At 43.3% G+C, this 24,995-nt stretch overlaps 2 protein-coding genes across 3 annotated transcripts in view; both read left to right on the top strand.

Moving 5' to 3' along the window:
- gli1 (GLI family zinc finger 1) overlaps positions 1-12,255 on the top strand; it is a 51,700-nt gene extending 39,445 nt beyond the window's left edge. The window contains exons 2-13 of one of the 2 annotated variants that reach the window (XM_072451732.1): positions 3,668-3,780; positions 4,830-5,047; positions 5,338-5,436; positions 5,515-5,713; positions 6,065-6,233; positions 6,359-6,466; positions 6,608-6,748; positions 6,828-6,977; positions 7,543-7,707; positions 7,784-8,026; positions 8,212-8,506; positions 8,599-12,255. In XM_072451732.1, the coding sequence (XP_072307833.1) occupies positions 3,710-3,780; positions 4,830-5,047; positions 5,338-5,436; positions 5,515-5,713; positions 6,065-6,233; positions 6,359-6,466; positions 6,608-6,748; positions 6,828-6,977; positions 7,543-7,707; positions 7,784-8,026; positions 8,212-8,506; positions 8,599-10,874 (4,134 nt within the window). In that variant the 5' untranslated portion in view covers positions 3,668-3,709 and the 3' untranslated portion in view covers positions 10,875-12,255. Of the gene's footprint in view, positions 1-3,667; positions 3,781-4,829; positions 5,048-5,337; positions 5,437-5,514; positions 5,714-6,064; positions 6,252-6,358; positions 6,467-6,607; positions 6,749-6,827; positions 6,978-7,542; positions 7,708-7,783; positions 8,027-8,211; positions 8,507-8,598 lie in introns of both variants that reach the window. The other variant, XM_072451731.1, reaches the window with a different exon arrangement.
- A 6,615-nt stretch (positions 12,256-18,870) lies between these two features.
- LOC140365345 (zinc finger E-box-binding homeobox 2-like) overlaps positions 18,871-24,995 on the top strand; it is a 20,231-nt gene continuing 14,106 nt past the window's right edge. The window contains exon 1 of the mRNA XM_072451721.1: positions 18,871-18,930. Coding sequence (XP_072307822.1) covers positions 18,873-18,930 — 58 coding nt within the window. The 5' untranslated portion in view covers positions 18,871-18,872. The remainder of the gene's footprint in view (positions 18,931-24,995) is intronic.

The following is a 24,995-nucleotide window of genomic DNA, read 5'->3' as shown; positions in this document are numbered from 1 at the left end:
TGAGCTTTGGGCTTTGTAGTAGCTTTATGGAGCTCGACCACACTTACACTGTGTCAGGCCATTTAAGAAGATTTTTCCTAACTTTGCTGATAACTGTCTGTTTTGCAATAATCACTGTAAATGTGTCCTCACACTTACTCAAAATAATGAATCATAAAATGTCAATGTAGTATGTTGATTGATTAAATTAAACATAATTTGTGAGAACACCATTAAAATAGTAAAACAGTCATAAGATATTGTTCAAACAAAAACATTTAAATTATGATGATCATACAGTTTCTGGGTTTAGCTAGATTAGTATCACGCTAAAATATCAAATAAAGGTTGAAAATAGGTAGTGGTACTTATTGGTAGTATAGCTGTTGCAAAAAAGGTTACATGTACTTTTGTATTGCATTCAGAACTCTTTACTTAAATTTTCATGTTGGCTGCTTTTATTGAGTGAGTTTGCACTGAAATAAAGAGTAATTTTGCGCATCGACTGCTGTACCATGTCCTCACGTTTCAGTGTTGCAAAAATAGTGCACTTAATTGTGAGTTTGAAGTGTCGAGACGTCCCATGCTCATCGCTGGCCTCTGGTCCCAGGCCAGCCCGGGTCTTCGCTGGGACAGAACAGGCTTGTTTGGTTAACCGTGTGATTTATGACCTTGGGGTTTTTAATCTGCTATTACTCTGGTCCTCTCAAAGCCAGCACCACAAAATTACACCAGGGAGCAGGCTGCCTTGGAGTTTCTCACCAAATATTGACCTAAAACAGCACTATGTCACTACACCTGTGTCAGTGGGCTGCATGTTACTCTCACTGTGCAAAAAGGGCATAGGTTGTACAAGACACACCTATAAAGAAACATTCATTCCTTCTCTAGTGAAAACTCAATGTATTATTCTTTAATGCACACCTGTACTGCTAACATTGCCACTGTTTACTTTGTAAGATAGATTGTACCCCAGATTTTGTGCGACATTAACCTAATGTTGCTAACCTTAAATGTTGTTCCAATAAATAAAGGAAAGCATCATTTATTCAAAACGAGTATCCAAAATAGATTTCTGCCTTCTTATGTCAGTCACCATTTCTACATTTCTGAACTGTGGCTAATAGAGACAGTTGCACTTGGTGAGTGGTATTTGGCTTTATACTGTGTCCTGTGCTAACACACAGTTAGCAACACGTTCACAGAGCCCCAGTAAAGCTACCACTTGCAGAAGCAGTTTAAATAAATCAGGTGCCCTCAACATCCTCAAACACATACTTTCACTGTGTTCTATTGTTTTCCATGCTCCATGTACCACAGTTCAACTTGTTCTTTCGGTGTTGCAGACTAGGTGGCCATTGGTCAGTTGTGTGTTAACCCTGGCAAGACTGACAGGTGCATCCAGATCTTTGTAAATGTGCACAGAGCCAACCCTCCTTTTTTGGGATTTATTAGTCCGGGACAGCTGAGTTGTGGACTCTATTTAGCACTTCCGGCTGATTAATACACACGTCTAAAGTAAGCCCTGAATGTGCACAATTAGCCTGGAACCGCCCCTGTCATTTAGGCACTCGCTAACTTTGCGTACCAAATCCCTGTGGTGGCCTGTGGGCTTAAATAGGTCCCCACTGCCCTTTTAACACTTGTGCTACTGCATAACAGTCATGGCAGCCGCTCCAGCAGACCGCAGAGCTTTCATCTGCTCCACACAAGCTACCAGTTTGGAGATGGATATTTGTCACATGAACAGTAGCTTTGAGGGACTTTCATTACACATGCAATGATCTCTGGCTTTAACGCTGGAGCGTTTTAAACGGCTTTAAAATGATACGTTCATCAAAAAAGTGTATTCATCACTGAGGTAGTTCTCCGGTAGGGGACTGACAATACAGTGAATACACACTGACTTACTATTATCAGGAGGTTCCGCCCGGAGGGCAGGGCTTACGCAGCTCAGAGTAGGATAAATATCAGAATTCTAAGACTAGATCCGCAGATTGAGAATGACTATTGGACGAAAGTGGAAACATATAGTTTGTCCAGATGACTACAACTAAATATTTTTCTACAACTGACTTATAGTAGAATAAACTCCAAATTGTGTCATAAAACCAATGTCATATCACTGTTACCTGCAGATGGAGTTGTGAGCATTAGCATAAAATAAAAGTGCTGAATATTGCCCTCTTAAGGTTTAGGTACAATTTTATTGTCCCTGTAGGGAAATTTGTCCTCTCCATTGGACCGATCATTCAAGGCCAAAACTGTCAAGAGCGGTGACATCACAGGGGGACCTCTCCAGGCTTGTTCAGGATTTTAACTGAGGATATTATTTAAAATTATCCATCAGTCTATTCTCTCCCAGACTTCCCACTCCCCAGACACTTCCTCCAGCTCCTCCGGGGGGATCCCGAGGCGTTCCCAGGCCAGCCGAGAGACAGAGTCCCTCCAGCGTGTCCTGGGTCTTCCCCGGGGCCTCATCCCAGTGGGACATGCCCAAAACATCTGCATAGGGAGGCGCGCAGGAGGCATCCGGAACAGATGCCCGAGCCACCTCAGCTGGAGGAGCAGCGGCTCTACTCCGACCTCCTCCCCTGTGACTGAGCTCCTCACCTTATCTCTATGGGAGCGCCCAGACACCCTGCAGAGGAATCTCATTTCGACCACTTGTATCCGAGATCTTGTCCTTTTGGTCATTACCCAAAGCTCATGACCATAGGTGAGGTCAGGAACGTAGACCGACCGGTAAATAGAGAGCTTTGCCTTTCGACTCAGCTCCTTCTTCACTACAACGGTCCGATGCAGCGGCCGCATCACTGCAGACGCTGCACCGATCCACATGTCTACTGTGAGTAGGTCTGGTTAATTGAAAACTTCACAAAACATATAAACACTCAACACTAAAATAAGCCAAGGTGACAATATTTATCAATATAAATTACATGAGTTGACAAATTACTCTTCACTATAATATACATAAATATAATATTTATGAATAGGATTCAGAGCCTTACATGTGCCCATTACTCATACTTATTAGCAGCTGGACTGATGTGGCTGGGTGTAATGAGCAGGTGCTTGCATCCCTAATGTCTCTGCTCCAATTACTGCGCACAGGCAGTGGTGTTGAAAGAAAGCTCCCCTAATATGACTGCCATACAAAAGACGGCTCTGTTTATCCTGTCTTGACTTTTACTCACTACTTTCAGCTTTAAGGTTGATCCCAGTTGACCATTTTATTCTCGTATTGAGAGATGAATGTGTTGGAGCTGCTGGTTTTTGGCATCTGTCAGCAGAGATTGTGCACAATAACTTTGACAGACACATTGTATCTTAACCTTGAGGTTGTAAGCTTTTTAGCTTTCCCTTCTTTGCCCTGCTACTTTTAATGGAGCATTTATACGATGTGTGGGTTTCACTGTTATTTTTTTCTATAAGCATTGGATTAGTAATATATATAGGCAGCTAAGAATGTCTCCGACCTCTCTCAGATTGCTTGTTCTTCCCTTGAACTGTTATGCTTGGTTTGCTTTGGTCTGTTATTACTGTCCTATGTGCTCTTTTTCCCAGCCACAATTGTTTTTGTCTCTTTGGCATATTCCTTTTCATTGCTGGCTCTTTTTTTTTTCTCCGCCAGGGCAGGGTTTGTTTGGTTTTGCTCTAACGGTCCCTTTTCTGTGTGCGTCAGGCCCAGGGTGACTGCTAGGGGAGTGCCGGTGTCCGGGTTCTGATGCCAGTGGACATGCAGCCGCACCAGGGGCTTTATCAGTATGAAAGCTCAGCTAGCCAGCCCACCAGAGGGTAAGACGTTACTCAACACTTGTTCTGACACAGCGCTACAGATATTTCTATGTCCCATGAGTGATTTATGAAGGACATCAATTACAGACTGGTGCAGGTTTGAAGCCCTGCCTTGCCAGAAATGAGAGCGTCACTCCAGGTTGCTACCTCAGTAAGACTTGTTCGATACCATACTTTCTTTAGTTTTAACCATTTAAAGGGTCTTTTGAGTTAATCTCCCTCCAAAACCTATGTCAAGCCGTAACTCCCATTTTCCAGTTGTATTGTGGACATAGTTCTGCCCTTTGCTCCGCCCCGGCCCGCCCCCGTTCCGCCCCTTTGCCACCCAGGTTGTGGGGTGGACTCGGCCTCTCTCTGACAGCTGCTAATTACAGGCTGACCAGGCCCCACTGCGCTCTGCATGACTGCCCCGTGCTGCGCTCAGGTTACCCACAACCACCAATGCACTGCGCCGCTTCCACCGGGACAGGCCAGATAGCGGAGGGAGGAAGAGGAGACAGGCAGAAGGGATGAATGAGAACAGTGGGAGTGGGAGGGGGCTCAATTCAGGGGGAATCATGGATTAGGGAGGACAGATTAAGCTCCTGTGAGGAATACATGTTGAGCTGAATGGTGTAAAGAAGTGAAAGGGAGACTTAGGAGAAAATGCATGATTGTGTTATTTAGGAGGGCTACATAAAAGAATATCAAATCTACTGCTAAAACCAGTGAGAAGCATGGATGATCTGAAAATGTGTTCAAATTATTCAGGAAAGTTCCAGTGACACATCTCTGCTGTAGGTTGAAGGGGAAACCCAAAAGTGCACGTTATATATAGAATACTTTATTGCCACCTAGTGGCAAAAACTATGCATTACAACAACACAAAGTTGTAAATATGGGCTGCTTTTCCTTCTGAATGCTAAGTTAATTTAGTATTTATGTAGTTGACCAATTTAGTAATTGGCAGTCTGTCTCAATATCAACTACCCTGTTATATTGAGCTCTAAATATGTCATGGTATAATTAGTTTTGCTTTTATTTATTCCTAAACTGTGTTTTGTCCTTAGTCTAGTCCCATCGGATCAGTACTCTGAAGTGTCGTCGATGCGTGCTCCACATCAAAACGGCCCACCCCAAGACTGCCGCACTATGTACAACTCCATGACGCCCAGTATGACAGGACCAGGACAAGGATTTGGTCACTGCATAGATCCATACATGAGACCCCCTCAAGCGCCACCTCCACATAATATGATGTGCCACCGGGGGATGCCACCACCAGAGGGTAAGTCACTCACCCAACTTTCTTTCTCATAATGTGTAAATTTAGGCTACATTTAATTATAAAACATTTTATCTTTTCAAACCTTTAATAAGAAAGAGCCATTTGAGTCACAAAAAGCTGTTCTAAAGCTGTGCTAGTGGCCAGAAAATCCATACATGTGAATACTAGTGATGTGCCAAAGGGTTTGTGCATGTTAGGAATGAGTTAGAAAAGTTTAAATACCTACTATTTCCCTGTTTGAACATTGGGTACCCCAGCTTTAACCATAATGTCTCTGCTTTGTGTTGCAGGTGGCAATAGCACCCCCTACTGTAACCAAAACAACATGATGTCCTCCCATCACAACTTCTGTCAGCTGCCACCTGGCTCGGACCCAAATGGTGGAGATGGTAGGAGAGGTTTTGTGTCTTGAATTACACACCTTTGCTATTGTTTTTGTTCATGTGTTTTCTCTCTTTATCGTTTAGTGTCGAGGTACTCCACACCTCGCTCCATGTTAAAGCTGAGCAAGAAGAGAGCCCTGTCCATCTCTCCTCTGTCAGACGCCAGTGTGGATCTACAGACTGTGATCCGAACCTCACCCAACTCTCTTGTGGCCTTTGTCAATTCACGCTGCAACGCCAATGGATCCAGTTCTTATGGTCACCTGTCTGTGAGCGCCATGAGGTGGGCAATATCAATATATATGCATTTATGGACATACATATACACCTATCATTTGCACTATTTGGCAATCACAAATAAGTTGAAGGATCTTTAATTATCTTTATAGCACTCAATAAACTGTCACTCATTAGCAATGGGTCAATTATGGTTGCCAGTTTATGTATAATTTATTAACTTAATTTATGAACTTGTCTCTCTTTTGTCACATTATGTGCCTTACTTGAAGTTGCGAAAGTTACCCTAAAAGAAACTCAGTTCTTAACTTTAGAATTTCATTCATAATTTTATTTTCAAGCATATTTTGTTAATCTCTTGTTTGATTGATTCGGAATTGAATGTTCTTCCTCACAGTCCATCGCTCAACTACAATAACAACATGAACTGCCAGTCGCGTCAGCAGAGCTCCCTGTATGGAGGAGGTGGTGTGACACCTTTGGGTGGGCACACACCAGGGCCTTGTCAAGCTCCACGTTTACCACCCCACAATCCCCGGCTTCATGCTCCACCCAAACACGGACATGTAAGACCTCTCACACATGTAAGACACAAGGCCGTCAGCGCGCCTTCTGCTCATGACAGATTAAACATCAGTGTCGACTGTAATGTCTATTGACGCTGATTGTCTTTGATGATTGTCCTTTGTAGCTAAAGACTGAGCCAGGGCTGGGAGGTGGCCTGGATGGCCTCAATGTGAAGAGCTTGGAAGATAGGTCAGAAGGAGATGTGGCCAGTCCCTCCTCCACTGGTACTCAGGTACTTATCTAAATTCAGACTTAAAGTCACTCAGACAAATCTGCTAACATTTCTTTAAACGGTCTAACATGTTCCCTTGCTAATATTTGAAAATGTTTTTTTTATTCCAATAATTTGTAAATTTAAAACCTCATATTTCAGGATCCTCTTCTTGGTCTGCTGGATGGCAGAGATGATTTGGACAAAGAGGATGGGAAGCCTGAACCAGAGGCTATCTATGAAACCAACTGTCACTGGGAAAGTTGCAACAAGGAGTTTGATACCCAGGACCAGCTAGTCCATGTATGTTCTCAAATGTATATAACGTATTTTTGAGCATCATATAAAGTACACCAGACTAATGTGACAATGTGAACTACAGCATATCAACAACGAGCACATCCACGGAGAAAAGAAGGAGTTTGTGTGTCACTGGCAGGAGTGCTCCCGGGAGCAGAGGCCCTTCAAAGCGCAGTACATGCTGGTGGTTCACATGCGCCGGCACACGGGAGAGAAGCCTCATAAGTGCACTGTGAGTCTGTGTTTACGGTCTCAGCCCAACTCTGTCTGTGTGCACTTCAGCTCAGTTACAGTTAAAATACATTTCAAAGTAGGTTTTCTGTCCAAAAATCAAATATCACTTATAATTGCAATACAAGATAAACTTTACTTTTTCGTGGAGGTATTCACTTCCAGCTCTATTCACAATAAAGTGCAGAGAACAAGTAACATGTATGGAATCCAAATCAAGACATGATATTTACAAGGTTATTTAAGATCAAAACAATTGGTGCTGCCCGGTGGTTGAGTGGTTTAGCACACATGCCATGCTCCGGGTGCAGAGAGTGTCGAGAGTGATCACTTTACTGCATGTACTCCCTTTTCTCTCATCCCCATTTCAGCTGTCCTGTCTAATATAGCCTAATCACATCAGAACAATATGCCTTTCCATTGATTCCTGACTTCCAGTGCCGGTGAACAAAGGACAAGTCAAGTTTTGTCTGAACTATACTGCACCTATAGCTGTGAATGTTTATTTGACCTTTGTTAACTCTTCGGATATATTGTGTTTATCTCCTACTGCTGGTCCTCTGTAGTTTGAGGGATGCAACAAGGCGTACTCTCGTCTGGAAAACCTGAAGACTCACTTACGTTCTCACACGGGAGAAAAACCATATGTGTGTGAACATGAAGGTTGCAATAAGGCCTTTTCCAACGCATCCGACCGGGCCAAGCATCAAAACAGGACCCACTCCAATGAGGTATGTAGCAGGACATTAGCTCACAATACATGTCAATTGATGATGTACTTTTTATACATGATTTTGTTTTTTACAGAAACCTTATGTGTGCAAGATTCCTGGCTGCACTAAACGCTACACAGACCCAAGCTCGCTGCGTAAACATGTGAAAACAGTGCACGGCCCTGAAGCTCACATCACCAAGAAGCACAGAGGTGACACTGGCCCTCGTCCCTCCAACTCAGCTATGACTCCGGGTGGCCAGAGCACAGAACTGTTGCTAGAGAAAGAGGAACCGCGCAGAGAAGACTGCAAGCTGTTGGCTCCTGAATCTTCCCTTGTAAGTCAACCAAATATTTTCAAATGAACTGTGTTTGGTGTGGTATTTAAAACGTTTAGTATTCATTGTTTTAGTTCACAGTTTAACATTCTTTAGATAGACCCTCATCTAAACACACAGACTCACAAATCACAAAGCAATATTGTTAAATCGCCAATATAATTTGAACATTATATTACTTTCAGAAATCGCAGCCAAGTCCTGGAGGGCAGTCTTCCTGCAGTAGCGAGCGGTCTCCACTAGGGAGCGCTAACAACAACGACAGTGGGGTAGAGATGAACCTGAATGCAGCCGGCAGCCTGGAGGACCTGACCGCACTGGAGGATGGAGTAACAGGAGCAGGAGGAGAGCCGGGAGGTGTGGGGATGTCGACACAGGCCCTGAAAAGACTTGAGAACCTAAAGATTGACAAATTGAAGCAAATTCGAAGGCCAACTCCCCCTTCACGCTGTAACGGTAACAAGCTGCCAGCCATCTCTGGTAAGAATTTTTTACAAATCTAAAAACATGCATCATTTATAACGATATGTACCAGTGACATACTAAACACTGTTATTTTTCATTTACCACAGGGGCAGGTGAGAACATGGGGATGTGTGCACCCTCTCCTCTCCTCTCAAATCGAAGGGTGATGGAGTTATCCAGTCATGATGTGGGCGGAGGCACATCCATGGGCTGCTCTACTGACAGGAGAGGCAGCGGCACCAGTAGCCTCAGCTCTGCCTACACCGTGAGCCGCAGATCCTCCATGGTGTCCCCTTATCTGTCCAGCCGGCGGTCTAGTGATGTGTCCCAGATGGGAGGAAGCGCGGCACACCTGACGGGCCCCGAGCAGACCGCTGGAGGAGATCCACTTTCACCTGAAATGAATCGAAGAGGACCTCCTTGTCCTTCGGGGGGACTACCAGGACTAGCCAACTTCACCCCAGCTCAGCAGTACAACCTGAAAGCCAAATACGCTGCGGCAACAGGTGGCCCTCCTCCCACTCCTCTACCCAACATGGAGCAGCCTGGGACGCCAGCAAGAAGAGGGGGCATGCTAGGGGACTATCAGGGACAGCATCTGCCCGCTTTCCTCCAACATGGTGGTCCACGAAGGCACAGTGCTAACACAGAGTATGGCACAGGTATAATCTACCCGCACCAGGCCCCGGGAAACAACATCAGGAGGGCCAGTGACCCGGTCCGGTCCGCAGCAGACCCACTAGCCCTGCCCAAGCGCTTTAACAGCCTCACCAATGTGTCCTTGATGAGCCGGAGGAATGCTCTGCAGCACCGTGGCAATGACTCGAGCCTGAGCAGACACATATACTCTCCTCGCCCACCTAGCATTACTGAAAATGTCATGATGGAGTCTATGGGAATGGAGCATCATATTGGCCCTGAGAGGAATTATGTCGGGTACCAGCAGCCGGGCCTTGGTGGACCTGTGTCGAACCAGCTGTCACCTGGTCATGATACTCTGGGCTGCACCGACCAGGGTTACAACCAGGGGCATTACCAACTGGCAGGAGATGTCTCATCCAACACCCTTCTCCAACAGGCAGAGTACGGGATGAGCAACTGTCAGCTCAGCCCATCAGGCCCTCATTATCCAGCTCTAGGCCAGGGAGCTGACACTGGTGCGGGGGCTTGGAGCCAGGACCAGAGAGGCATGCCATATGTAGATCCCACCATGCAGTCTCAATCCCACTACAACAACAACCAGGCAGGCTTGTACAACAGTTCAGATGGCACTCACAAACTCACCATTAAACCAGAGCAGTTCCACCCGGGGATGGGGGCTGGGGACGCCTGTCAGAGTGCAAAGCTCCAACTTCAGCAGCAACAGCGCATGCATCTGCAACAAGGCCAGAGCTACCCATCGGGACAGGCCATGATGAGAAACAACAACAACATGGGCTGTGATTTCCAGAATCCAAGCTCGTTTCCAAGTGGAGGCAGCATGAGCCTGGGATGCGCTGGTACTACACTTGCTGAGGGGCAGAGGTCTGAGACGCCTATGATGCAGGTGAAGGAGATGATGGTGAGGAACTATGTACAATCTCAGCAAGCTCTCATGTGGGAACAGCAGAATGAACAGCCAATCAAAGCCCCCGCTCTCTCTGACAACATGGACATGAGTGGACCAATGATACAGCATAGTCCACAACACCAAAACCAGAATCTCTACCCTAATCAGTCCTTTCCTGCTTACCCCAACCAAAACATAGTCCTGAGCCCTCCAGCCCTCAGTAAAGCTGCAATGACCCCCAAAGACCAGCAGATGACAGGTCTTCAAGGCCCCTGCTACAATCAGGACATGGTCCCTCGGCCTCCGCCTGGCAGGAAGCCTCTAAGCCGCCAGAATAGCCTGTCCCAAATGGGTGGGGCATACCTAAACAGCCCACCCCAACTCAGTCCTGTCCACTCCACCACCAGCCCAAGACGAGGGGTTCGGCTTCCCCCGGTTCAGCACCCTCAGGCCCCCCAAAATGAAATGTTCTCTGCTACAAACAATAACATGTACTACTCGGGTCAAATTAGCATGGATATGGAGAAACACATAGACCCACAGAACGGTCCACTCGTTCCTTTCCCTGAGCCCGGCCCAATGTCCAACACCTTAGAAAACCTGGACTTGGACAACGCTCGAATAGACTTCACCTCCATCATTGATGACACGGACTCTCCTGCATTCATTTCGGGGAACGCTGCCCCAGGACAGCCGGGGTCATCCTCCCAGGCCTCATCCCGCCTCACAACCCCTCAGACCTCTGTCGGACTGTCCAACATGGCAGTGGGTGACATGACGTCCATGCTCACCTCACTGGCCGGAGAGAACAAATACCTGAACACTATGTCCTGAAGACTGTTACACTTTGTCTGTTTGTATCCACCAGCCTGGACATGCCATGTTGTGTCTGTATTCTTCACTCTCTTTTGGTCAACACTTTGAATGGCCAACGGTTCTGCACAATTATGGTACAGCAATAATCATGTGTACTCATTTTTTGGTTACCAGGGGGTGTTAAAAATCCCGCACAAGAAACCAAAGCTGCCTGACCAGCCTTCCTCGCTGTTTCATTTTGATAATTTTGGTACTTAATATTTGCCTTAATGTAAGACAGCCTGACTCGTGTTGAACAGTTGTCAACAGGCATTCCCACCACACTTGGCTTTGGAGCTACGAAGGACCTGTAAATAGATTTTATATACATTTATATATAACATATTGGTGTGTGTCGTAAATATACATGACATTGGGGCAGTAGATAATCATGCTCTGTGCTGTCATAGATGTCTATAAGCTCTCACAATGGAGCTTTTTAAAATCTGGGCTGAATATTTGCTTGTAGTAAGAGAGCTTTTCTCGGTGCTAGTAAATAATATTCTGTAATCATGTTTTGCTTATCACAGCCAGTCTTCACAGGAGACATATCAGTATTTCCACAGTATGCACATTTGCTTAGTATATTATACACAGAGAAACTCAGGACTTTTGTGGTCTGATGACATGTTTGTTCAAATTGCCTTCTCGAGACAAACTGATTGCACTCCATTTTTACTGTAAGCCTTTCTAGAGCAGCTTTGAATTTATACAGTTTTCTTTCTATTTTATAAACATTTTTTTCTTAAGGTACATACAAAATTACAATTCAAATGGTGGTTGCTGAACTTTCCTCCACATTTTGTCATTCCCAAACCTTTATAGATGATAAATTACAATAATAACCAAGGTATCATTGCATTACCTTACATATTTTCTCGATTCATATAGAGGACTTGTATGGCAACTAATCTTTCACCAACTGTAGGAAATGCTAATGATTTTGTAGGTACTTCAATGCTGAATCACACAGGACATAATCTATTAAATACTTCTAAGACTTAGGAATGTTACAGCCAACCAAAGACACCTTACATGATGAATCGATGCACAGATAGTATTTAACACAAAAACAATAATAGGACATGAACAATGATCATTTCAGGTTTAGAATGTATGAGATTTTGTATAAAAATGTTTTATAATAATGAACTTTATGGATGTTTCTTCTCTGTGTGTGTTTTATGACCATTCGGACTTTTTGCTGGCAAAAGAATATCACCATAGTAACAAAAAGCTATCAACATAGCATTAGCTATACTAGAAAAGTGTTATATTTTGTGTAAAATTTTCTACATTTTTATACATATGTCCTATATTTTACCAGTTTATGAATAAACATTTTCAGTTTGGATGCAAAGCATGATTTATTCGCATTGTCTTTTTTAACAATGAATGCAATGGCAGTTGTTTTCCTATAGAGTGCAGTACTGCCTGGGGACAAGCAGCATGGAAAAACATAATTATATTGCAGTACTTCTCATATGACAAAGGGTAATTAACATGTCGTAGCAAAGATATTTCCAAAATATATGTTACCACATTGACCAAGGCCGAAATATGAATAATTCCCCCACAGTCTCATTAGGTGAGCTAGTTTTGGACGACCATGTCTTACTTGTGCAGTGATTTGAGTGAGCACTAAAATAGATTGTGGTTTCTTTTGGTGACATAAGTCTACTGCAGTGACTGTGGTCGCTCCTCATGGCAAAACTGCAAGTAAAATGGAAATGTTTGAATTATCAATACAGCTTGATCTCCTGCTTCATAGACACATAAACTCAGTTCTGAAAAGCTTTAACGTAAATGAGTGGGATGAAAATACCATACAAACAAACGCAGTGAACATTTTATATTTGATGGAGGCAACAAACATAAAAGTTGGGACGGTGGAAACAAGAGGCTGAAAAAACAATGCAACACGAGGAACACCACAGTAAGATGTCCAGCTCATTCCAGAACTCAAGGATTTTCAAAGACAGCACTGAAAACCTGATTCCAATTGCTTTCCACCTCCAACTGTTTTTTATTGTCAATCCCAAATGTTTTCATGTAGCTGTAATAATAAACTGACATTTTCGATTTGCGTTATTTTCGCATTGTTTTTTTAAATTCAGTTTTAGATGACAATCCCATGCAGGAGTATTTGATGATTTCACTCTGCCACAGTGCCCTTAATTGTAACATAATAGTGACTCCAAATGGCCCTGTGCGTCTTCACTCACTCACATGTTAAAATAACTAGTGGGTGTGTGGTCACTGAAAGCTACCTGTCATTTATTCTGCCTAATTTAACTTGCTCATAATTTGCCGTTCTTGTGCTTTTGTTGTATTTTTAAAATTGTTAAGTCATTACTTTTTACAGTGTTGGCTTGTTCGGGCTCCGGGGGCCCCAGACTATATTGGCGTTGTGGCGTTGTGGCATGGCACAGTCGGCTCGCGGCGGCCACTCCAGCCTGGCACACGGTTGGGGCTGACTCATACGCTCCGAGCAGAAAAGGGAAGTTTTCTCCTGACAGTCGGGGGGCCGCGGGCTGCTGCTCCAAACAATAGCAGCGAGTCCACAGCAGGGTCAGTGCTGCAGATGAGCTTTAAACTGAATTACACAGATTAAAACCTTGTTATTTATTGTTTTTTTTACAACTATAATAAAAACTTGTTTGGTTCTCAAGCAAGAAAGTATTATATAAAGTCATTTGATGTATAGAATTAAAACAACAATGATAACTATTTTGCAGTAAAGGATAATACATTATAATTTGATGCAGGTAGTTATTTGCCAAAAATAAATTAAAAAATAAAACACTGCTGTATGCTGTAGGAGAGCATTTTTTTTTTTTTGGAAGACAATGCACAAAAGCAGTGTAACTTCTATAACTAAATTAGTGTTATCTTGAATTACTTCTTGCCCCTTTAAATTAAAATACTTTTTCTTCCAGTGTTTTTTCAACAGCCGTGTCAAGTATACAGCACTCATAACCACAAACGCAGAGTCTCAAGATGCTGTGATTACTACATTGTGCTCTTCCAAATTGTTGATACTAATTTAAGGCAAATGTGTATTTATTTACTTCATACATTGGTACTACTTTAGTTACACCTCAAATCTTAAACATGTACTTGTTATAGTGCTTTCCACATCTGTATTCCTTAGACTGTTTATATTGTCATAAAAGTTTGTGTGCAGGGGCCGCACCGCGACACTATCTGCACTTTTTAGAAGCGTCACAAATGAAAATGTCCAAATAAGACGGGGCGCTTTTTTAGATGCAAACAAGTGGGCAGCATAATGACTTTTCTCTTTTCTTGTCTTGCCATTCAAGGGAAAGCTTTTCTCTCCCCTTTGTCACATAGGTTGGCATATAATTAACTCCTGCTTAATATGCTGTTTAAGAGCTCTCCTCCCCATGCGAGATGCTTTGAACCCATAGACCACAGACAGGGACAAAACCCCAGTGGGACAGCTTCCTCGGTGCTCCTCCTTTTGCATGTGACTTATATATGTTGAAGGAGTTGCTTTAACAAGACAGTAAAAAATATACTGTTGCCGCTGCATTTTTGACTCTTTATCTGACGAAACTAAAATTAAACATTTGACGAGGACCGAGATGCACGTGCGAATATATTCAGCCTTTTATCTTTTTTATTAGACCTATTTAAGCAGGTGCAATAAAACTCGCCGCACACTTGTCCATGTAATTTAAGAAACCACTTTTGATGAGTGCCAAAAGCGTAAGGCAAGCACATTTGATTTGCAGTGATTGAAGGTATAATGAGTATAATGCTTGGCCCATAGCTCCCAGGACCTCTGCTGCACCTCTGCACCTTGGTGACCTCCGTTGGCAGCTGAGTTTACGGCCCCCTCCCCTGGGCCGCTCTGCTCGCCTCTGCCCACCACAAAAGGCCCGGGATGACCCCTCTGTCCCTATAGAACACCCCCACCACCCCACCTTCAGCTCAGGATGCTTTCTCTTCCACAATCCATAAAAGGCAAAGGCACAAACCCCCGGCTGTCACTGCCATGGCAGGGACGGAGGGGACGGAAGGGGGTGTATGTTGTTTTTCACAGTTTGCTAATAAAGAGGTGTTGGGGCTGGGAGTGTTTGGACAACGGATATATGTATATTTTTGATGATGATTTGGCAAACGTTAAGTGTTCCATCTACTCTAAACATGTCAGTGCTAATGCAGAGGACAAAGGTCTCCTCTGGGACAATAAAGTTTACTTCAACATTAACCTTATCGCAACCTTATATTGTAGAATTTGCAGTTAATTCAATTCCATTTATTTTTGCAATGCCAAAAATCACAACAGCAGTTGCCTCGAGGGGCAACATTAAAAAAACAGATTAAACAATGTTCATAGGGATTTAGCAATGTCCCAGCGTCCTGTGTCCTTAGACAAATGTCCCAAGCTCCCCTGTCATTAGACCCTCCTTCTCGGCCAGGAAAAAATACAAAACCGCCTTGGGAAAAAATAGAAACCTAGAGGACTTCCACAGTGAAGGACCAAGTCAAACAGATAGGCGAACGAGAGATAGACAGTGGAGCTGGAGCCACTCAGGAGCAGAACCAGTTCCTCGAGGCAAACGAAAAACCTCCAGGCAGTTAATGTTTGTTGATGGTTTATGGTTCATATCAATATCCACATGAAACAAAACTGGAGTTTAATCTCTCCCCTGTCAGTAATCAAGCATTTTAACAAACCACCAGCTCCAAAAAGTTGTGCCATTATTTTACACCAAAAACATGATTGTTGTCAGTTCAAAGCAAAGACAAAGGGGACATTGTATGTACATTATCTTTTAACCACAGTATAACGGTGTTCACTCCCGATTAGCTTGCTCAAAGTTTTATTTCGATAGATTCAATGCATGTTTCAGTAATCCTGTATTTTTCTGCATTAGAGGCTTGAAAATTCTGTTTTCACCAACCCCCTATCCCTGCCCACTGCTCTGTACTCACTTGTGATTATTCAAGAATTTAGACACCGGGTCATGCATGAAGGCCTAAAAAATGTCATGTAAATAGTTTTCAACAATAAGAACAAGCAAATATTATCCGCTGCTTGTTACAGCGAAATGTCACTATCAGATCTGCAGTTTTGAACAGGAGGTCGATGGACCTTTTCTATTATAAATGATTTTTAGATGTAAATTGCAGATCACTATAAAGAAAATTCTAAATAATTGTATATGTATGTTGTAGTTTAAAATGATTTATACCCAGAAGAAACACAATATATCTTCTTAAAACTATACAATTAAAACAGTTTGTGGAGGCAATAACAAATAATGATAAGGTTCTATACTTATATAGAGCATTAGTCCCCTACTGTATTTGAAGGTTTGTCATCAGTCTCTGTAGTTCTCAAACTTTTCACATCCCAAAAAAGTGTCTGGCCTTTGAAGTGCCACAAACCTAGTCTAAAACAGTTAAGCCAAAGGAGGATTAAACTGACACAAGATTCAGCAAATATTTGAGCTGCAGAGGAATCCCAGTATAAAAGAGATTGTGCACCACTAGTGGTACGTATACCACAGTTTGAGAACCACTGGTCTTGTGATCTTATACTTTTCTTTTCTTTTTGTCTTGTGCACCTGTAGGTGCCTTAGACATGTATGAGCAGCTCCTCTAAGTACAACAGTTATGGTGATTACTTGTATACTCTTTCATATCTTGTTTTTATTTGTAAATATTTTATTATATTGTATTATTCAGTTTAATTTGTTAAACACCTCTGTAAGTGTAATAATAGGTTAAATTAGTAATGTACCTAAACATGTACCAAACAGTAAGCTCCTATAGGCTTCAGTAAATACTACAGAGTGTGCTATGACTATAACAAATATATCAACCAATTAATCAAGAAATGATTTAATAGCAGAAAGTGTTTTGTTTTTTTACAGATCCTTTTTTTCTATAAAGAAATGTTCCATCAAAACAAAAACCAATACAATTTGTTTCTATCTATGAGCTTCTATTTTAAATAATATGTGTTTCCCTTCTCTCAGCACATTACAGGCTTTAGATTCAGGTTGTGGCTCAGATAACAACAATTAGGCTACTGTGCTCAGTAAGTTATCACAGGTTTCAATACTCAAGTAGTCATGAGGAATGGTTTGATTAATTGCTTCAGCCATCGACTGTTGCAACAGTGTCAAACGTCCAGTGTTTCTATCTGGACCATAAACAGCTCTTCTGTCAGACCATCCCGGGCCTATTCACACGTCATAAGAGAAACAACTCACTAACTCACTTCTTGTAACAAAGGCCTGGGCCAAATGAATGGTGTTTTAATATGTAAATGTTAAAATTAACAGTAGTTAGTCGTGCACTAATATGTGAATGCCCCGGGCCCCAGGTGACTCAGTTGTGTGAGCTCAGCTGCAGTTTGCCTCAGAGGCATATGGCTACTTTCACATTCTGTAATATCCTTATGGGGTTAATCTGTGCTTTGGTCTTGTTCATGCGGATTTAGGTGGAAAGTTTCACTGAATACTCGCGCTCTCATTCTGTTTCCACTCAGGTAATCCCTCATTCACTTCAATAATCTCCCTCACTGTAGTGCACTAGTCCTGTGTAGGCCCCTCCACATGAGCGAACGCATCCCCGCTCGCTTTTATTATCCCTCTAGGTTTGAGGTGAAAAAGCCAAGGTGGGGGTCCTGAACGCCGAGTTAGAGTTTTATTTCGGATGTTTTTTTCAGTTGCAAAACAGATTACGGTCCAGGTTGCAACACAATAGGGCCGTGAAAGCACCACTTCCTACAGCCATCCAGCGGTGAATGGGGCGCGCGGCGGGTTCCTCTCTGGGGGGGGGGGGGGGGGTGAGGTGGCAGGTGGACGCGCATAACACATGGGCCATAAAACCTACGGAGGCCAGGCGGGCATGATGGGGGAGGGAGGAGGGCCCTACCTGTTGTCATTAACCTGGAAATGCTCTCGTGGTGGAGTTAACGGGGCAATTCACACCTTCACTTTAACACGTCCCGTCGGAGCTGCTGTGGAGTGTGCATGTTTGTTATTCTTAAACTTCAAAGTCTTTATGAAACGACCAATAAGTTAAATTAGATTCATCACAATTGTGCCAAGTTTACAGACTGCAGGTGCTAACAACTTCAGCAAGTTTTAACTTTCAATCCAATCAGACTTTATAGCTTATATTTTACCAAGGTAGGGTCTCCAGAGCTCTGCACAGAGTTAACACACTATTTGAATAATAACTCATGACAAAACAAGTTGCATAAAACAAACAGACACATTTTTTTGGACAAAGAAACAACAACAACAAAACTGGTTCTCGAAATGTAAAGCCAACTATTAGCCAAATAAACAGACTAAAAACACCCAGAAAACTAAAAAAGACACACAAAAAAACACATTTTAATAACCAAATCAAAACTGCCTCTACATTATTTCAACCCCCTATAGGACATAACTACTTCTTTACACACAATCCATGCTTTTCACGATCACTACTCTCCTCAAATCTCCATTACTCAACACAAAACCTTTCAAAGTAACACAAGTTTATCATTTTTTCAAAGCATGTCTCCTCTTTCTGACAATGCAGATGCCTCCAACATTGTCCCCCAAAACGCGGGACTTCACACGGGACAAGCGCAGGACCCGGAGCGTAAATAACTGTTTTTGCCGCGCGCGCTTTTGTTCCGTAGGTGTGACTCGAGGCAGGACATGGCCGTGTGATAAGGTGCAGGAGTGACCCGGGCCCTGCCTCCTCTGCTGACATCACCGCGGCTCGCCACTGGTCGCCTGGAGTCCCAGCAGCAGCAGCAGCAGCAGCAGCAGCAGCAGCTCCAGCTCCGGCTCCATCACGCACTGAGTGTCCCACCGTGACCGAGGGGGCGATGCGCGCGCGCCACTCACTCTCTGACGCGCACTCGGGACACGGCCACAGACGCGCCGGGACTGCTTTTTGAGACGGGGGGCGAATAGAGCCGGGAAAAGAAGAAGGATGACAGAGGAAAGCAGAGGGAAGCGAAGGAAACAAGCCAACCCGAGGAGGAACCGAGGTAAGAGACGCGCGCGGCGGAGAAAGTCTGGACAAGTTTTTTGTTCCGACGTCTGAGAAAAAAAACGTGCGTGGATTGTCATTTTGTAAAAGCACGAAATATACAAGTGACGAGTAGGATTGTGTGTCGTGAACTGGCAGGACTTTTTTTTTTTTGACAAACTTTACAACAGAAACATTTGGGTTCTTTTTAAATGCCTTGCAGCAAAGGACCGTTATCTTTGGTCATGTGGCCTCGACATGACACAAGCCGCCGCGGTGAAGTCACACGGAGGTGCGAGGTAATCGTGAAATCCCAGGCTTGTAAAGCATCAAATGTCACCTTTATCTCAGTGTCAGACTTTTGGAGAAATGTAGCGGGCTTATCTTAGTTTTGAAGGTTGTTTTGTAAGCAGCAATTTCCCATACTGAACATAACAGTGAGCTGCAACTTTACAGCATTTTGTTTACTATTTATTTTATCATCTTAATTTATTTTTGAATTATCTATGGCATTGCAACACTCTTTACAAAACTTAAGACTTTTATACCATAAAACAACATGAGAGTAAACTCCCATTCAACCCTTATTTAACCCTTTATAGCTGAAATATTTTTACATCTGAGATTATTATTATATTCTGTTCATACATTGTTAGTAACTATAAATTAGCCTGTGTTGCCTGTGCTGTCCTGCTGTGAACTTTACATTTGCACACACATAATAACATGATGTCAGTCAAGCCTATCAGTCGTCGTCAAGATACTTCCTAAAACAGCTCGGAGAGGAACTTGTAGTCAAGCGCGTGCCTGAAGGAGTTCAGTATGCCACAGGTACATACTGTATCTTATGTTTACAGGCATAAACTTAAGTAATGACACCCTGCTCGTGCTTCTAAACATTTATTCTGCTGCACCGCTGATGTTAAACCCCAGCGCTGCAAGTCTTCAATTTGCCGCCATCGCTTTTTACAACTACTGATTAAACTTAGTAACCATTTGTGTATCCCTGCAAATCCCTAAATTAAAATGCCCCGCGCCGTAAAACAAAGAGGTTTAGGGATAATGCTGATCATGTGTGAGCCAGTTTGCATTTGAAAGCAATTGTTGAAGAAGCCCTGAATAGGTTTGCTCATATTGACTTAGAGGATATTTTGTCTGGAGGAGCGGGGCAAACACAAATCCACTAACCCTGGCTTTCATTTCCAGGAGCCTTTGCAAACCACACAGCCGGCGTGTTTACTCGTCATCTGCCAAGCAACTGCCACTAAACTATTCGCCGCAAAAGAAATTCAAACTTTTTTGCATATACAAGCTCGTTTGCGGCGACTGTTTCCTCATTTCGTCGAGCGAGGTGTGGAGGCCCGAGGTGTCGCCCGGTTTTAGATCCTCCTCTCACCTTTTCACTGTCATGTAGCAGTTTGTCGAGCGTCCCCAGCCTATTTCACAAATCAACGGTGTCGCGCCGCTGTGAAAGCTATCAGCCGAAATGCACCCTTACTGACAGGGACGTGCCACTTATCAGGCCAACGGCACGGCAAGGCCCCCGAGCACCCAGGGAAGATTAGCTCTGTGTAGTTTTTTTTTACAAATCTCACGCAGAAGGTGGATCCGACAAATGCGCTTGCAATTCAAAATGTGTTATCAAGACAGTGGCTTAAGCTGTTTTTGTTTTGCACTATAGCACAATGCAACTTTTCGAGCGATAGTAAGATAACAAGAGTCTGTTGTTTGTGTAGGGGATTTTCTCTGTACGCCGAGGGGGATTCCTGATCAGACTAAATCAATAAAGTCGGGACACATTTGAGTCAAGGTTTTATGAGAAAGAAACTGTTTTATTCACTCACACCGGCACCTATTAATTGTGTCTGCCTGTTGTAATAAAACCACATGATGCTGCAAACCTGCAAGCAATTTCTGATACGTCGTAACAATCAGTAGAATAAATAAAAACTTTAAAGGCATAATGTTCAACGTGTTTTCTTAACTCCCAAAAGGAGCAGTTTTCGATTCACAACCTTATCTGACAGGTGCAGTTGGCTGATTAGACTAAACCTAAAAATGTCTAGTCTTGATTGACACTTCCTGCTGGATCTTGTGGTCACTCAATGTCATGTGCTGTCATGACTTTAGGAGCCACTAACTTGGCCAGGTCACGTGATCCAAGATAAAACGCGGGTTACACTTGGAACGTCGTCCAGTAATGCTAAATTTAAATTTGGTCGATATTTCCTGCCTCATCTAGGATTTGCCAAATGAACATCTTGCCACCAGGTGCGCCCTCAGCAAAAGGAAATCACATTTAGATTCAGAGTTTGATGGCCTTTGTCATTTATTTGATGTGTTCACTTTGTGTTTGCTGTTGCTTCCAAACTCTTGGCACCTCAAGCAGAACGACACTCTGCCCTCGGACCGTGGCGTTGGAGTCAGGCCATTGCGTTTCATAGCCACATTCATAAACATGCAGTCACATTATGTTTTTGGTGATCAGCCTCGTTGTGGAGTGCGTTCTCTCCTTCACCGTGTTTCTCTCTCTTTCTGCGTGTTCTTCTTTTTTCAAGTGCCAATTTATTTAAACTCTTTCCCCCTTTCGTCTTTCTCCTTCATTGATTTCCAAACCCCAGTCTTTGTGTGCAGCTGGGCCCCAGCTGTGTGTCTATGACTGTGTGTGTGTTTGTGGGGCTTTTTCTGGCACGCTGCTGCCACAGTGAACATAGCACACTGTACACAAAAGACTTGAACAGCAGAAATGAGAAAGAAAAAGGGGGTTATCAGGGATTGGACTTACACGCTTGTACTGTACAGAGAGCTGAGGGCGGGTCGCACTGGGCCGGGCCTGGTTTAGTGGCAGATGTATCGGCGCTCGGGGATAAGGGTGGGGAGCGCGAGACAGCAATGAACGGCCCAGGCTCCACACTTTATTAGTGGAACTCTTCAAGGGGCTCTGCGGAGGCGTCAGAATCAGTGGGTGGGAGGGGCCCTGGAGAAGAAAGGATGAGAGAGGTGGGGAACTGATGGGGCTGACAGGTTGGAGACAGTTTGGGACCAAGTATTTATTTTTTTTGTCTTGAGCATGAGAATGGAAGACACGGAGGTACGGTCAGGGTAGAGACAGCAGGACGAGTGACAGGGAGAGCCGAGAAGCTTCCCAATTGGTTGCTACATCTCCGAGTATTACATGTTGAACAGTGTAAATGGGGAATCCCTCCGTCCCTGCGCCACCCCACATGTTAAGTCCATTATTGCCCGTTCGGATGTTTCATATGCAGACAGTGGGGCAGGCCAAAGGCTTATTGAGGCACATTTGGACACAGTGGTTGCCACACTGTCAGGGGAAATATTCGGAAAGTTTTGCGGTGCCATTGCAGGAGTGGGACAATATGAGGAGGCTCCCACTTTTTAACTTCTCTGTGACACCATTTGGAATTGTAATTCTGTTTTTTAATATAGAAAATTACACCTTTGCTAAATCAGGTCATCAACAAAGGGAAAATAATTCTTTCAGAATTCATATGAGCTGTGACAAAACTGACATTTTGGTTTGAAGCCACAGTGTTGGACAAGGCCAGATCTGGTTGAATTATTGGATTTGTCCTGGGATAACAGTGAAGCAGAAACTGCAGTCATTTGTAAAACGTTTTAGTCATAAAAAGTCATTTTCTGACATATTCAGAAATGTATATACCGGTAGTTTTGTATGCAAGTGTAGGATTGTTTTAAAGCTGGGGATAGTACAATAGTGCTATTATACACAGGGACTGGTGTTTCAAATTAGCCATGGCTATAAACACTGATACTGCATCAGATTACTGTAAATCTATGTTTGTTGTATCTGTTCCTATCAAGTAAATAATAACTAAACACATAAAAGTGAGCTCTAGACTTTCTTTAAAGAATGGCTGTAGGGTCACACTGCTCAGACGTGTGAGATAAGAGCAGCAGACACATTTGTGCTTCACACCTTCACCGTCAACTGTATTTTGGCTACTTCTCTCTAAGCACTTCTATTCAGGAGAAGCAGTTCTCGTAGAAAAGGTTAATTTTAAACAGAAGTTTTAAAGACTTACAGTAAATAGGAAAAGCCCATATCTATCATACTGATTAGGTTAGGTAATTTATAGGTAAGGTCATTATTTATCAATTTGTTTAAATGAATATCTGTTAATTATCAATGTTCTCATGGAGTTGTCCTAAGGAAATACGGAGAAAAAACATCTTCACAACTTTCATTGCTGCTTGACATGTCAGTAGTTTTAACACGTGGCATTTTGAGCTGGTCCTTCATCAGACAAAAGTATGAAATCTGTTTAGCAATTTATATAGTATTAATTCCTCTAGCACTGATACTACCCCTTCTTTCTAACTGTAGATCTTGCTTGCAGAGCGGACAGACCCCGTATTGTGCGTTTTATATACTGCACATGTGTGACGGAGGAAAGCACTTCGAACCGTCCCGATAGGCAGGCTCTGCGCTTGACAATTTATAGATATGTGCTGTTTTATCACACCTCAAATTAAATTCTGAGAGAGCGCTTCAGCTGTCATGTATTACAAGGCCCAGATGGGTGGCAGAGAGGCGGAGCGAGAGATAAGTGTAAGCAAGAGATGTCAGTGTTTGCCCTCCGAGTTTAAAGAGGAACAAGACGAGCAGATAGTGGTATTAAAGGTGCACTATGTAACAATTCTAAAGGAGGGTCTGCCACACGCTTGTCTCCATGGAGATGTTACTGCTTTGCCTTGGAATGTTACACAGCATTTTGCGTTGAAGAAAAAAAGTTTTGGTTTTTTTCAATGTATTTAGGCCTGGCAAAGCAATAGCATCACCATGGAGAACGACAGGGGCTGGACCTGTCGGGCGTGTCGTTCATGTTTTTGCATTTAAACAAAGGGGGGAATAGAAAGAAAGAAACTGTACTATTCTGTTACATCGGCCTGACTCAGAAATGGCCTGAACACTATTTACAGGTCTATATGTTGGCATAGGCAGTTATTATTCAAAACCAGATAATAACACTTCTAATTCCCTTCTCTCTACCGTGACTTCACCTGTTGCCAGACGTACATACACTTACATGCTCCAATAAGCTTTAGAAATTGCTTTTGTGGTCAAACGTAAGACTAAAAAGGCCATAATGTTTTTAATTGAATCACACTTGGATCTCTAAAGAGGATGTTTTTGGTGTGTTGAGTGAAGCAGACAGCTCCCTTCAGCCTGTACCTGTGATTACCTGGTACCACCTCCACATGCCCGGCACATCCCACACGCTCACTGTTTACCTGGGAGGGAACACACATTCCTAAACCCTTTTTTTCAACTACTTAAGAAAAATCCCATCTTATTTTAGAAAGCGTCCTGGGAATTGGTGTTTCTGCTGCTGCTGCTGCTGCTGCTGCTGCTGCTGCTGCTGCTGCTGCTGCTGCTGCTGCTGCTGCTGCTGCTGCTGCTGCTGCTGCTGCTGCTGCTGCTGCTGCTGCTGCTGTTGCTGCTGCTGCTGTTGCTGCTGCTGCTGCTGCTGCTGCTGCTGCTTGGAGTTGATAATATCATATCACGCAGTTTGATTTTACCTGTGTGATAAGCAAACACATATCTTAAAACGGATGCATTTTGTACTGCGAAGGAAGCGATTCAAATACACAAAATTCAGAATAGCCAATCTCTATCGTTTATCAGCCCAACACAATCTGATAGACACATTATCTCCTGCTTTCTCAAAGGTTTTCTCATGTTATGTGGCAGGTTGGCGTGCGTTTAAAGTTAGTTTCAAGGGTTTTTTAAGGGTGGACAGAGTTCTTTTGAAGATAGATGTGTGGCTAAAATAATTGGAAGTGTTCCACATGCGTTTCAGGCAAGTGACTCCTTCCTATAATAGATCCATGCTCTTGATTTGAAGGATTTTGTGAGAACCTTTCCTCATTTACCCTGCGACGAGCTGGCCCCTGTCCAGGCTGTGCCCCGCCTAAGGCCCAAAGTCACTGGGATAGGCTCCTAAAAGGAACAAGTGGTAGAAAATGAGTGACTGAACTTTCCCCATTCAAAAGATATAACATTTTGATTTGGTTATTGTTATAAATACAGTTAGAAAGTAA

Source organism: Eucyclogobius newberryi, unplaced genomic scaffold (assembly GCF_026437365.1).
Source record: "Eucyclogobius newberryi isolate DKJ021-1_F unplaced genomic scaffold, fEucNew1.0.hap1 SCAF_19, whole genome shotgun sequence".
Taxonomy (NCBI): domain Eukaryota; kingdom Metazoa; phylum Chordata; class Actinopteri; order Gobiiformes; family Gobiidae; genus Eucyclogobius; species Eucyclogobius newberryi.
This window is presented reverse-complemented; position numbering and strand designations above follow the sequence as displayed.